Source organism: Aulonocara stuartgranti (assembly GCF_965226115.1).
Source record: "Aulonocara stuartgranti genome assembly, chromosome: 19".
NCBI classification, from domain to species: domain Eukaryota; kingdom Metazoa; phylum Chordata; class Actinopteri; order Cichliformes; family Cichlidae; genus Aulonocara; species Aulonocara stuartgranti.
In genome coordinates, this window is record NC_138955.1 from 10575005 (window position 1) to 10589747 (window position 14743).

At 41.1% G+C, this 14743-nt stretch overlaps 1 protein-coding gene across 2 annotated transcripts in view; it reads left to right on the plus strand.

Annotated features, from left to right (window-relative positions):
- sptb (spectrin, beta, erythrocytic) overlaps nucleotides 1-14743 on the plus strand; it is a 43156-nt gene that overhangs the window by 19273 nt on the left and 9140 nt on the right. For both annotated transcript variants that reach the window (XM_082516698.1, XM_082516697.1), the window contains 22 exons: nucleotides 105-278; nucleotides 2041-2138; nucleotides 3242-3322; nucleotides 3447-3562; nucleotides 3666-3778; nucleotides 3855-4042; nucleotides 4276-4393; nucleotides 4910-5068; nucleotides 5228-5530; nucleotides 5610-5760; nucleotides 6084-6954; nucleotides 7121-7258; nucleotides 7703-8462; nucleotides 8702-8904; nucleotides 9555-9645; nucleotides 10024-10170; nucleotides 11258-11524; nucleotides 11950-12174; nucleotides 12668-12757; nucleotides 13219-13509; nucleotides 13735-13865; nucleotides 14095-14299. In XM_082516698.1, the coding sequence (XP_082372824.1) occupies nucleotides 105-278; nucleotides 2041-2138; nucleotides 3242-3322; nucleotides 3447-3562; nucleotides 3666-3778; nucleotides 3855-4042; nucleotides 4276-4393; nucleotides 4910-5068; nucleotides 5228-5530; nucleotides 5610-5760; nucleotides 6084-6954; nucleotides 7121-7258; nucleotides 7703-8462; nucleotides 8702-8904; nucleotides 9555-9645; nucleotides 10024-10170; nucleotides 11258-11524; nucleotides 11950-12174; nucleotides 12668-12757; nucleotides 13219-13509; nucleotides 13735-13865; nucleotides 14095-14299 (4920 nt within the window). The remainder of the gene's footprint in view (nucleotides 1-104; nucleotides 279-2040; nucleotides 2139-3241; nucleotides 3323-3446; nucleotides 3563-3665; nucleotides 3779-3854; nucleotides 4043-4275; nucleotides 4394-4909; nucleotides 5069-5227; nucleotides 5531-5609; nucleotides 5761-6083; nucleotides 6955-7120; nucleotides 7259-7702; nucleotides 8463-8701; nucleotides 8905-9554; nucleotides 9646-10023; nucleotides 10171-11257; nucleotides 11525-11949; nucleotides 12175-12667; nucleotides 12758-13218; nucleotides 13510-13734; nucleotides 13866-14094; nucleotides 14300-14743) is intronic.

Sequence of the window (14743 nt, forward strand, 5' to 3'; positions counted from 1 at the left end):
TATTCCTCTTTATATTCTGTGTATTACTCAAAACTCTCTTGTAGTCATTCATTTTTCTTTGAAATGCTCTCCTAAAATCGTTTTTTTTGTTCTGGTCTTTAAAGCCCAAACCAACGAAAGGCAGGATGCGTATCCACTGTTTGGAAAATGTGGACAAGGCTCTTCAGTTCCTCAAAGAGCAAAGGGTCCACCTGGAGAACATGGGTTCCCATGACATTGTTGATGGCAACCATCGCCTCATCCTCGGACTCATTTGGACCATCATTTTGCGTTTCCAGGTAAACCTAGGACATGTGATTGTCTGTGTCATGTTGTTTTAGACTATTATTTCTGTGTACATTGAGATTAAAGAAAAAGAAAAGGAAAACAGAGACCAATTCTTTGTAAATGTAAACACAGCTTATCACAAAAGCATATAAATGCTTCTCATTTCTTTAGTTGAATCCACGGGCAATGCCACTGATAATACAGACTGACAGGCATAAAAAACATTTTTGTGCCACCGAGATGATTCCCAAAGCACTATCAGTCATATCTCAGCATGGTGTGCAGTGTGTCTCTTAAACATCTGAGGAAAATCAAAGCTGGAAACACAAGAACTGGACTAAAAATCAGTGATAACAGGTGTTATGGACTCTTGGTCTTGTCTAAACAGATGGAATTATGAACACAGAAAAGTTTGGTCAGATTTGGATCCTTCATGAAATGCCAGAAAATACACTTTCGAACACACTGAGTCATGGATTGGCCTCCCCAGAATCTTGACTTTAATATTATTGAAGCAGTGTGGGATCATTTTGACAGAGAACGCAAAAAAAGGCAGCAATTATTATATATTCATATATATAAAATACTAGTGTCATTAATATGTATACTATACGACAGAAAGACTTATATAATTCATATAATAACATCATAAAAATATCATTATTTTTATGTTATTATATGTAAAAAAAATTGAATTACACTTCAGCAATCACGTAATCTTCATGTTTTTTCAGCATGCATGTTAAAGGTTCATCAAACCTGATTAGCTGATCTTATAAGTAGTACAATCACTTCAAGTATGTTATTGTACTTCATATGCTATACTCTAATTATGCTACCACTGACTAACAGCGTGCAGTCTCTTTTATTTAAATGAATCTTAATTACATTCTAATCACATTTACATTTGCACTGAAGTGAAGCCAGGGTGTACAGCATATACAGCATGCAGCGTTATACAGACAGCCTCAGATAGTTTCAGCTGGCTGCCTTGCAATGTTATATTTTTTTTTTTTGTTAGTATCTGTTTTTCCTCAGAACCGTGCCTTCAGGTTCCAGCCATTATTATCTGCTGCTACAGGAGCATCCAAAGCATCAGAACATGTCTGTTTGACTCTTTTATCATCTTGGAGAGACTGTATATTTATTTTTAATTTGACAGCAACTCTTCTATTTTTAGAGATGTTACTTCAAACAATATAGCCCGCTGCATTATTCAGCCTTTTCAAAAGGACAAAAAAGAAAAAAAAAAAAAGAACAGGAAACAGAAAAGAAAAGAGTTGACTCGGTCCTGTCTGTATCTTAAAGTCTGCATAAACCAAGGAGAACCAAAGCTGGCTAAATTTAGCCGCCCCTCTCTCAGGGCCTGTCTCTCAGATCACATCACTGCTCTAATTACTGGCCCACTGTGTGGGAAAATAAGAAATTCAATAATTACTACTCCTCTTTCTGTCAGTTGGATCCGATGTCTAGTTTTGTGAGAATCCAGCCAGCAACACTGATGATGTATCATTTTACATTATTTTTTTTTTCTTTTCCACAAATACCCCCCCCCCCCCCCCTTCTTTTTTTTTCCCCCTTAAAGCTGTGATAAATGATGCATTTCACAGTGATATTTGTGCCACTTTGACAAACTGTTCCCTTCTGGTGCAACCCATTAGCAAGATATTAATATTAGTCAGATTTCTTGTTTGTTCTTGTTTGATTGCAAACATGACACATTAGTTAAGTTTCATTATTTACCATCCAGCTGTGCTTGTTGCTGTTCTTCAGATCCAGGACATCATTGTGGAAACGGGCCAGGCGGACCAGAAGGAGACACGCTCAGCCAAGGATGCTCTTCTTCTTTGGTGTCAGATGAAAACTGCAGGGTAAGAGCTACATGTGACTCCTGGCATCATCAAACTATTGCAAATATCCTTTGGGAATAACTGAATGTGCTTCTGACTTTTTATTAGTTTAAAATCTTATAATTCCCCATATTTTTTTTTATTTATTTCACAACTGACACATAAAGTGTCCTTAAGAGTCTTTAAAGCTGAAAAAATAAGCTACGATTTTCTTGTTTAATTTTTTTACGGTTAAAAAGTGTTTGACATAAGTAAGCACAATTACAAATGCTCATTGTAATGTCCCATCTGCACAGTGAAAATGTAAAGTAATCTTCTTTTTATAGCAGTGGAAAAAATATAATGAATAATAAAACAATTACAGCCAAAATTTAAATAAATGACCAAATATTTGCTCCTTGAATATTTAAAATAAATATTTAAAATAAAATAAACCAAGTAGTACCTAAAGTAGATAAATGTGCAGCTGTGTATAGTTCATTTTTTTTTTTTTTTTTTTTTTTTTTTTTAAATTAAGCCACAAATAATATTTCTCATAGGAGTACTTTGATGTTTTTGGATATACTCATTAAATGTTTGTTTTATGAGTAGACTGGTAACTCTAATCATGTCTATACCAACTAGTAGATGCGGAAAAAGGAAACCCAACATGGCAGAAGTTAACAAAATCCCCCCTGCCTAGTTAACAGAGATGGTGTAAAAGACACTGTAGACAGATTTTGCTACCTTTGTTCTCAGATACCTCTTTTCTTCTTCCGCGACTTACAAACTAAGCAAATCAGTGTCTGTCTTCATTTTTGGTGTGGAGGCACGAGTGGGAGCAGTCTCTTTAAAACAAATGTATCTCCCAAAAGATGTTCATTTGAAGTATGGTTATTAGCATCCAGCTATTGTTAGCATATAGCTGTTATTCTCTGAATCTATGTCGCTATGTCTGTCAAGATCTTTAAAAAAAAGTGTGATCTTTTGAGTAAATAGATGCTGCCATTCTGAGAAAGCACATTTCTTTCAAGGCTTTTAAACTGCAGAACTAAAAGCTTGAGAAGTGGGATGAAACCCAGATGCTGATTTTAAACAGCAGCCTCCTCCTGTTCAGTCCGTGACGTCTCCTCGCTGTTTTACAGATATCCCAGGATCAACATCACAAACTTCACCACCAGCTGGAAAGATGGCATGGCCTTCAATGCTCTCATACACAAACATCGGTAAGGGGAGATGAATAGCAAAGCCACTCTCTCCAGCTTTAAAGTGTAAACACACATGAAATCCATCTGCTCATTCTCTCACTCTCTGCAATATACTCTCTTACCCTCTATATTTCTCTCCCAGCCCTGATCTGGTTGACTATAACAGTCTAAAGAGATCCAATCCGACCCACAATCTCCAGAACGCCTTCAACGTTGCAGAGCAGAAGCTTGGTGTGACCAAATTGTTAGACCCAGAAGGCGAGTGACTGTGAACATTGTGCTTCCTGGAAAGAAGACGAGTGATTGTCTCTGGTTTGGCCGGGAATGACTTATTTGACTTGTTTTCCATTTTCTTTTATAGATGTTTTCACAGAGAACCCAGATGAGAAGTCCATCATCACTTACGTCGTGGCATTTTACCACTACTTCTCCAAGATGAAACAACTCGCTGTTGAGGGCAAGAGAATAGGAAAGGTGAGTTGGAAGGTGTGGTGTGCATTTTTTATGCGAGTTTGCCCCGTTCACTTACTTAATCTTATTTATTCTTCAGGTTCTGGATCAAGCCATCGAGACGGAGAAGATGATCGAAAAGTACGAGACGCTGTCGTCAGACCTGTTGATGTGGATCGAGCAGACCATTGTCGTGCTGAACAACCGGAAACTTGCAAATTCTCTCAGCGGCGTTCAGCAGCAGCTTCAGGCCTTCAACACCTACCGCACTGTAGAGAAGCCACCCAAGTGAGTCAGTGACAGCTTCAACGCATTACAGTCGCAGTGGAAACTGGATCAGGAGCTCAAGACACACTCACACACAGACACACACTTGCACTCTATTTTTCATGTCTTAGTGAGGACGTCTAATGTACATAATGATTTCCCTAGCTGTAACCCTGACACTAAAACCACATTTTGAGTCTCTGATGTCCAATAGTACTTTTTGTGCAGTTACTTAATTTCTTGTTTTCTCTCAGGTTTCAAGAGAAAGGTAACCTCGAAGTGCTGCTCTTCACCATCCAGAGTCGAATGAGAGCCAACAACCAGAGAGTTTACACACCTAAAGAGGGAGCCCTGGTTGCAGATATCAATAGGGTGAGATGCCTGGATGCCATTTGGAGACAAATCAGAAAGCAGACAATCAACTGTAACAGGAAGATTATCTTTGTGGTTTGGGGTTGCTTGGGTGGACAGAGTTTATTAATTTAGCTAAGTTCATGCTCGAGGCAACAATTAAAACACAAATGAAATCAATTACCCCTGCAAGCCTGTTGTGTATTTTCCTAAATGACAACATAAAAGCCATTTTATTGAAGAAAATTAAAAAAGAACTTTGAGACAGAAAGGAAAGCACAGCTTGGTTTGAACTAAGTTGAAGATTTCTTAGGTGTATCAGTAGATATCTACCCTGTAGTGCCATTACACATAATACTTAAAGCGTACCAGCTCCAGGAGGGGTGCTCTGAACTTGAACTTCACTTTTAAACTCTTTGAAAATGAGGAAAGCTTTCTCATTTTCAGATCTTAAAGTATGAAATTGCTGTAGTTGTTTTGATGACCGACTAACGCAGATTGCAAATCCTCATGATGATTCCCATCATCTATGTGCAGGCTTGGGAGCGTCTGGAAAGGGCGGAGCATGAGCGGGAGCGTGTCTTGAGAGACGAGCTGATCAGACAGGAGAAGCTGGAACAGATGGCGAGAAGATTTGACAGGAAGGCTGCCATGAGGGAGACCTGGCTCGCGGAGAACCAAAGACTAGTGGCCCAGGTAAACCCACAGCAGCTGAACTAAAGCTGTTATGAAATGTTTTGTGGAGTGACATGGTGGATTTTTGTTCGGAAGTTTCAGTCTAAATCCAAAAGTCTTTAGTTCGTTTTAGTTAAAAAATTGTCCATAATTTGGCACCCTCCATTCTCTCCTCCTCAGGATAACTTCGGCTATGACCTGCCAGCGGTGGAAGCGGCTAAAAAGAAGCATGATGCTATTGAGACGGACATCGCTGCATACGAGGAGCGTGTTCAGGCCTTGGTGGACATCTCAAAGGAGTTGGATTCGGAGCGTTATCATGATGCCAAACGGATTGATGTGAGAAAAGACAACGTCCTGCGTCTTTGGGACTATTTGCAGGACCTACTGAAGGCTCGAAGGGGACGTTTGGATAAGAATCTGACCCTGCAGAGGATCTTCCAGGAGATGCTTTACATTATCAGCTGGATGGATGAGATGAAGGTAAGAGCAAAAGATTTTTAAAGGAAGAAAGTAAAAATTAAAAGTTTAAGTGAATTAAGTTGCTTCTTTTCCTCTGCAGGACCGTCTGCTTTCTCCTGACTTTGGGAAACACTTGTTGGAAGTGGAAGACCTGTTACAGAAACATGCTCTGTTGGAGAATGACATTGCTCTGCAGGCAGAGAGGGTACAGAATGCCAGTGCTGCTGCTCTGAAATTTGCCAATGGAGATAGTAAGTCCAAAACTATTTAAAAAGTAACATGAGAAAGTGTGCAGAAGGTATTTTTATGAAGTATTCATTTCAAATAATACCCAACCACTAATTTTCTCCTTCTTCTTCACCTTGATGATGCTTCTTCATCTTTACCTTCTTCTTCTTACTCTTCATCTCTGCATCATCTTCTTCTTATCCTCCTCAGATATACTTGACAATAAGATGGATTGGACACAGTACAATAAATATCAGTGGCATGCAATATGTGTTAGTACTTACAAGCTGAAATAGATGCACATAGACATAGATGACACTTATGTTGTCATTCGCTCTCTCCTTAGGCTATAAGCCATGTGATCCCCAGGTGATCAGGGACAGGGTGCAGCACCTGGACTTGTGCTACCAGGAACTTTGTGCTCTAGCTGCCCAGCGAAGAGCTCGCCTGGAGCAGTCTCGCCGCTTCTGGAACTTCCTGTGGGAGGTAACAGAGCTGGAGAGCTGGATCAGGGAGAAGGAGCAAATTTTCTCCTCCCTGGATTATGGCAAAGACCTGACGAGCGTGCTGATTCTCCAAAGCAAACACAGTGCTTTTGAAGATGAGCTCGGAGCCCGCCGTGCCCATCTTGAGCAGGTCCTAGCTGAGGGAGATAAAATGATTGAGGCCAAACACTTTGGCTCCCCAAAGATTCAAGAATGCAAAGATGACTTAAAGCAGCAGTGGCAGCAGCTGGAAGAGCTGGCTGCATTTAGGAAACAGAGCCTTCAGGACACGCAGACATTCTTCCAGTTTCAGGGAGATGCTGATGAACTCAAGGCTTGGCTGCTGGACGCTAAGAGGCAGATGAGCAGCGATGACGTCGGCCACGACGAGTACACCACTCAGCGGCTGCTGAAAAAGCACAGCAACTTGAAAAACGAAGCCATCAAGAATGGAGCCACTATTGATGCTCTGTCCAAACAGGCCAACGCACTACCAGAGGAGCTGCAAAACACCCCAGATATCCAGAGACGACTGAAAGACATCAAGGACCTTTACATGGAGCTCATGTCCCTGGCTGACCTGAGGCAGAAGAAGCTCGATGACACTATGGCTCTGTACACCATCTTCAGTGAGACAGATGCCTGTGAACTCTGGATGGGCCAGAAGGAGACGTGGTTGGTGGATTTAGAGGTGCCTGAGAAGCTGGAGGATTTGGAAGTAGTACAGAACAGGTGCACAGACAAATTATATTTTAAGCATTTAATCACTCCTGAATTAGATTTGCATGTCTGATTAAAACTGTGTATTTTTTGCAAATAGCATTACATCTACTAATCGTGTATTTTTATCCAGTAGATTGTGCAGATGTTGTTTTCACCAACCTTTTCTTGTTTTCAGATTGAGTATTTTAGCTCAAGAAATGGGAAATTTCCAGTCACGAGTAGATGATGTCAACAGAGCGGCAAAACAGCTCGAGGACAGCAGACACCCTCGCACCAAAGAAGTCAAGGAATGTCAGACGCGACTGAATAAGAGGTGCCGTTAACGAAGTTCACAGTTATACCTGAGACAAATAACAAAAAAGATGCATATCTGAGATCAGACGAGGTCGGGCGTGCTCAGGGTGGTATGGCCGTAAGCTAAAAGATGCATATCTGAAGCATTTAATACTGTATAAGGTTTTGAAATTACTTTAATGCAAAGATGACATTCAACAAAATTTCCGAAAAGAAGTCTTTAATTTAGTACTTGAACACAGAGGCAATGTTAAATTCTTCACACTTCCAGTTACTTTTTTAGTTTATAACAAGCTCTGCACACCACTGCAAAAATGGGCATGCAGAAATTTGTCTACAGACAAATGAGCTTTCCTTATTTTAAGAAATCACACATCCATAACTAAACATTATCAAAGATACTTTAATAACAACAGTGACCCACGGAGTATTAACCTCTGTTATATAAAATATTGTTTCCTAGATGGGAGGCTTTCAAGGCGATGGTAGAGGAGAAGAAAAAGAAAGTAGATTCTGCTCTTAGTCTGCACAACTACGGCCTGGAGTGTGACGAGACAGAGGCCTGGATCAGAGACAAGACACGGGTGATTGAGTCCACGCAGGACTTGGGCAATGACCTGGCAGCTGTTATGACCATCCAGCGGAAACTTTTCGGTATAGAGAGAGATTTAGCCGCCATCGACGACAAGCTCAATTTCTTGCGGAAAGAAGCTGACCAGTTGGCCCAGGACCACCCGGAGAATGCAGCAGACATTTTGGCCCGCAGAGGAAAGCTGGACGCTGCCTGGGACATGCTCAAAAACACCCTGAAAGACAGAGAGGACTCTTTGGGTGAGGTCAGCAAGTTGCAGACCTTCCTTCAAGACATGGATGACTTCCAGTCCTGGCTTTTCAAGACCCAGAAAGCTGTTGCATCAGAGGAGATGCCCGCCACGCTGCCAGAGGCTGAGGAGCAGCTGAGCCTTCACGATGCTGTGCGTGAAGACATAAACAACCACGAAGAGGACTTTCACCGTGTGAGGGACACTGGCGCTCAGGTTACCCAGGGTCAGGAGGACGATCCTCAATACCAACAGCTCGACCAGAGGCTAAAGGGCATGGACCGTGGTTGGTATGAACTCCAGAAAATGTGGGACAGCCGCAAGAACTTTTTGGACCAGGCTTTGGGCTTCCAGCAGTTTTTGAGAGATGGCAAAGCAGTAGAGGCGATCCTCAACAACCAGGTAATGCATAAATAATATGGCTTGTCTTAATGTTGTGTTTAAGTGGAACAGTCATCAGTTACCACATGGGATGAGTTGCTAATGAAGGGTTAGTGATCCTACAAGTATTTAAAAGTTTGTGATATGAAAGAATGGGACATGGTCAGTTCAAACGCCCAGTGCTGACACACGGCCTTTCTTAAGGTCGTGCATTTTTCTGGTTATTTTTTCCCAATACAATTATTTCGGATTTATTGCAGGAGTACACTCTAGCCCACATAGACAAACCTGACACGTTGGCCGGGGCAGAGAAGGCTTTGAAGAAGCATGAAGACTTTGTGAGCACCATGGAGGCCAACGAGGACAAAATTGACGGAGCGCTGCAGGGCGGACAGCGACTGGTGGACAACAATAACCTGTACTCTGGGAAAGTTCAGGAGAAAATGGGCTCGATCCAGCAAAGGTCAGTCAGCATGGTTTTTGGTCAGCATTCATTCAAGTGAAGTGTTGACAGAAGGGCAGCGCATTGGAGAAATACGGTTTTGATATAATAGTATTTGAGCTTCACGTGATTTCAGCAATTCTAGAAGGGATCAAGGAGTTGATGATGATTTAAAAATCCTAATCTGTAGAGTAATTAGTGACTATGAATGTTAAATGAATGTAGTTCAGTCTGAAAAGTCATACAAGTACAGAAAAGCAATGGATACTTAAGCAAAAATCTAATGTGAAATTCAGGATTTTAGCAGGATTATAATGTGAAGGATTTTCCTATTTTCAAAATATAACCACAGGTACTGATCTAATCTGTTCAGATCAGCAATTAAAAGACATCAACAAGACGGTGTATAGAGGGCATGGGAGCGACTCCCATTAACTCCCATAATTCAGCTTGGTAGATGGGCACCTGCAGTAATGGATATTGATCGTTAAGTCAGAGGTATTCTTCACAGTGTAGCAGAGAAGCCGTTTTTTTTGGTGGAGGAGGAGCTCATGTAGATACGTGAGTTACATCTTGTTTGAAGTGTGTCACAGAGGGATTTCTTAGAGAAAAAAAATACTGTATGTTTAATGCATTTTCTTGTTTTTTTTTTGTGTGTTTTTTTACTTCAGGCATGACAAGAATAAACGAAGAGCTGAGGAGGTGTCTGAGAAGCTCAGAGATAACCGTGACCTGCAGCACTTCCTGCAAAACACACAAGATGTAAGTTCACTGTCAGTTTACAGTTTATTTGGCCATTGGGAAACATCAATTAGCACATTAATTATTAGCTTAATTATTCCTTCACTTGCACTTGACATCACAGTGTTTTCCTCTTTTTATCTCGTGATTATTTGAGTTAATTTGCCAAGCACATCCTGCTGTGCTTATTCTAACGCTGTGCTTTTGCCTGTCCTAATGTTTAGAATTGAGGTCCCATTTTACTAATTGGTAAATGCTGTGTTTTGTAAAGATAATGAAGTAAATCCTGCTTGTGTAAAGTTGCTTCTGCATAAACGTCAATAGTTAATGTTTAGATGACTTTCCAGAGTATAGTGGGCATTTTTGCATGGATCTTAGATGTTCTTACTCTTGCTTCAGTTGACAGTATGGATCAATGAAAAGATGCTGACAGCGCAAGACACATCATACGATGAGGCCAGGAACCTGCACACCAAGTGGCAGAAACATCAAGCCTTCATGGCCGAGCTGGCCTCCAACAAGGACTGGCTCAACAAAGTAGATCAGGTCAGTAAAAGTTAAACGCTACTCATTACTGAACTATTATGATTTCCGCTTAAGAGCTGCTCAATCTCTTTATAATTGCATTTTACAACAACTAATTAAGGCTCCCTTTAGTCAGTGAATGTCATGGCTATTCCAATAAATAAGTAATGTAAGTGGTAAGATGCCTATCACAGATTAGAAATTAGGTTTTATTTATTTAGCATCACATATTACTTATATTACATGTACAGTTTTAGAAGATGAGGATGACTGACTGCTGCTCAAATCACAATGGACTGAACCCCCACAGCTCCCCCTGTGGGTGGTGGGCCCACAGGAGGGTGAACCCAGGTACATAATTTGGACTAAGCTTGGCTAGGCGCCATGGGTTAAGGGACAGTCACCAGACGCTCACTACTACCCTGAGCATGTGTCCAGAATGACCTCTCTGAATGGCTCTTCATCTGCCACCTGAACCAGGACAAATTTGCCATTGGAGATACTACCACGGTCAGATCGGCCCCAACAACATAGCTCCTAGGGCCTACAACCCCCCTCCACCACGACAAGGTGGTGATTCACACAGAGGAAATGAATCAAAATGCCTCCTAAGTGAGGTGTTTTTGGCATGTCCTACTGAGTGTATAGCCAGGACATGCTGAAGATATTATCCAGTGGATGGATGGATTTTGCATATAGTATATAGGGTCGGTTCACTGAAAATAGCAACAAAAATCACTTTGTGATTGCAAAATTTAAACATTCAGAAATGTTATCTGTCACAAGCTAATTGAATATGTTCAGTGAAGCGCAGGGTGATGTGCTATTAGGAGCTAGTGTGCAACAAATAACTTTAATTGAAATAAAAAGGATGTAAGTTAAAGCAAAGGAAAAGAAGTATGAAGGATAAAAGAAGGACACTCAGAGTGTGCAGATTTCACTCTCTTTGAATGTCAACATATAAAAATCTGAAATGTACACAGGTACTAATATACTCATGTACTAAGTGTTCCACTTGCTTTAGATAATTTATGTATCTTATTTAAAAAAAAGTCATACAGTGTTTTTCCTTCACAGAAACATTCGTCTTTGTTTTTTGCAAGTACAGGAAGGTCAGGAGCTGATGGAGTTCAAACCAGAGTTTGAGCCAATTGTGACGGAGGAGCTGGCCAAACTTCATGAGCTGTGGGACAAATTGGAGTCCACCACCCAGGAGAAGGCACGGCTGCTATTCGATGCCAACCGCTCTGAGCTTTTTGACCAGAGCCTGGCTGACATGAAGAAGTGGCTGGGTGAGCTACAACAGCAGTTACAGAGTGGAGAGGAGGATGTTAAAGACCTGACTAAAGCCAACATCCTGCTCAAAAACCATCAGGTTTGTCTCTTAATGCACCATGCTCTGCACACTTTAGATTTGTATGCTGCCTTTTCTTTGCAGTTCCTCTTCACACGAGCACCCCACTAAACAGAATTAAATAACTGGGAATGAAGGCTTTATAGCTTTAGGATTTATTTTGTGTGATCATCTTTGTGTTTACTATTTGCATCTAAACACAACAAACTCCAAAAAGCTTTGCATTTGTCTGAAAGAAAAACTGGAACACAAGCTACACTAAATACTAAATTGTAAACATAAGCGCGATCTGTACTATGAATTTATATTAGAAAATTTACATGAATTAAAAACTGTGTCTGAGCTCAGTTTCATACATAAATGGCATGACTAACTTTTACCGTCTGCTACATCCTGATTAGTAGCTTGAAAGGTTATTCATCTTCATGTTTTTTTTCCTATGCCAGATGATGGAGAACCAGGTCCGTGACCAAGCTCGGGAGCTGGAGGAACTCCAGGAGGCTGTCAGGAAGCACGGCGGAGGCAGGGAGGACCAGCCGGAACTGGAGGCTGAGCAGCAGGCCCTGCAGAGAGACTTCCAGCAGCTCCTCACCCCACTGGCCCAGCGCAAGGGCAAGCTTGAAGCCGCCAAAGCTGTCCATCAGTTCTACAGAGACTTGGCTGATGAGCTCGTAAGCATGGATCCATTTTCACAGCAAAGTGTTCAAAGTCACTACTCTGACAAAATGACCGATAGCAGAAGTTGAGAATAAAAGCCGTTAAGTGCTAGAGTTACATTTGTGTTCGCACAAAGCTGAAACCTTATCATAACGTAAACTTTAAGGTTTATTTCTTTGCTAAAATTTGCAAACCTAAAGTATGAACTAGCAAAACTACTAGCTCTCACAGTGAAACTTCCTCTTAAGGTGAATTTGTGTAAAGAACAGTTTAATCCCTCATGGGTTGCACTGCCTTAATCCACTCTAGTCAGCTGAAGAGAGCTTAAAAAAGGATTTTGACTGTTTAAGACATTTGGTCAAGGGTTAAACATTCAATAGAAGTCACTTGGTCATGGATGTTTTTTAAACAAATACATCATAGATTTATAAATCTCTTCACAAATTTCAGCTGCGTTCTGTCCTCTTATCATAACCTACTTTTCCTTTATTTTTTTCTCTCTCCCAGCTCTGGATTGAGGAGAGGATGCCCCTGGCAATGTCACAAGAACATGGCCACAATCTTCAAACTGTGCAAATGCTGTTGAAGAAGAACCAGGTAGAGATTTATAGCTGCATAATAACTTGTGGTTAGCTAAAAAATTGTAACACTGATTCATTTCATTGATTAATTTACTTTCTTAATTAGTCTATAAATCACAGCTTCCATAACATGTCAGAAAATAGGGAAAATGCCCCAAAGCAAGATGGTAAAATTAGTCATGTTATACTACCAGTGGTCAAAGATAAAAGAAAAGCAACAAGTACTCTCAGCAACTTGAAAATTATCTCAATAGTTGTAATCATTTCCATAGATCTCGGCATAATTAAGTAAGTAACTAATTGTTTCAGCTCCATCTGCTTTGTTTTTACAGTATACTTGGTGCATAATATGTAATAAATTAATTTTCAGATGAATATTTCTGAATATATGTTTGTCGGCTGCACAATATATCAAGTCTTTGTTTCTGTATATCAAAAAGCCCTGTTGAGGTCCACAATCTCCTTTTTGTCCCTCAGACTTTGCAGAAGGAGATCGAAGGCCACCAGCCCCGTGTAGATGAAGTACTAGAGCGAGGAAGGAGAATGGCCATCGCCGCCGGCGCAGAGGGCAAACCAGAGGCAGAACGTATCACGGACCAGCTGAAGGAACTAGAGGAGGCATGGGCCCGGCTGCAGGATGAGATGGTGAAGCGCCGAGAGCGGCTGAATGGCTCCAACTTGGCCCAGCAGTACTACAATGACGCTGATGAGGCTGAAGCCTGGATAGGGGAGCAGGAGCTCTACATGATCGCTGATGAGAAAGCCAAGGTGAGGCTAAGAGGAAGACCACAGATATATACAAATCTGATCTAATGATCTAAATTAAAACAAGCCATATTATGCTAAAAAAGACAAGCAGTTCTGCATCCATTAACATAATTACATGGTTTGAGTTTCCTTTAATTAAGGTGGCATACTTTTTATAAGTGGCAGCCTGCACTGAGAGTTCATCTGGAGTACTATAACATACTCTTCTTTTCCTTCTCTCTCTAGGATGAACAAAGCGCCATGCTGATGCTGAAACGCCAGGTGATCCTTAAGCAGGCGGTAGATGATTATGCTGACTCCATTCAGAAGCTGGCTGACCGTGCCCAAAAGATGTTTGGAGAGGAGCACCCTGATGGGTTTGTACACACTGAAGAAAATCATTTGAACTCTTAGTCAGGATGCTAATTCACTCATGTTGTCCCAGTCAGTTGTGGTTTAGTGTGATAAGACTGACAACCATGCAAAATTGGTATTTTAATCATATGCCTCATCTAGAGTAAACCTAAATTCAATCTCTGTGAGCTATTTTTTCTAATTTCCCTAGATCTCATTTTCTTCTGCTCTCTCCCTTTACCTTTTGTGCAGTGAAGAGATCATCAGGCGACAGAGCCAGGTAGATAAGCAGTATGCGGGCCTGAAGGAGTTGGCAGAGGACCGCAGGAAGAAACTGGACCTCACATTCAATCACTTCCTACTGAGCCGAGAGGTGGAGGACCTGGAGCAGTGGATCTCAGAGAGGGACGTGGTGGCATCCTCCCAGGAGATGGGCCAGGACCTGGATCACGTCACGGTATTTTATATACAAAGAATTATAGCACATAGAGGGAGAGAACCTGGGAGACAGGCTGGCCACAAAATGGGAAAGATTTTCATCCAAGTGACACAGATGGATGTTTTTACACTCACTGGGATAGATTAGTGCAGCGCACTTCCATGTGGTCTTCCCCAACTTTTCTGCTTAAGTGCTAACCTTTTTTTAACCTATTTCAGTCCAAACATAAGGACGTGTTCACAGCGATTTAAAACGTCTTTCACTTGCCTTGTGTGAAATGGTTTGAGAATTTCTATTTAAATCTGAAGATCAAGTTAAAGATTGAATTTATTAAGCTGTGCAATATATTTGATCATACTGGGGTTTTTTTTGCCACAGCTTCAAAGTTTTTGTTCATTCTTACTTCTTACTGACTTCATTTTCAGTGATTTTAGGTGAAGTGAAGTCAATCACTTAATCACA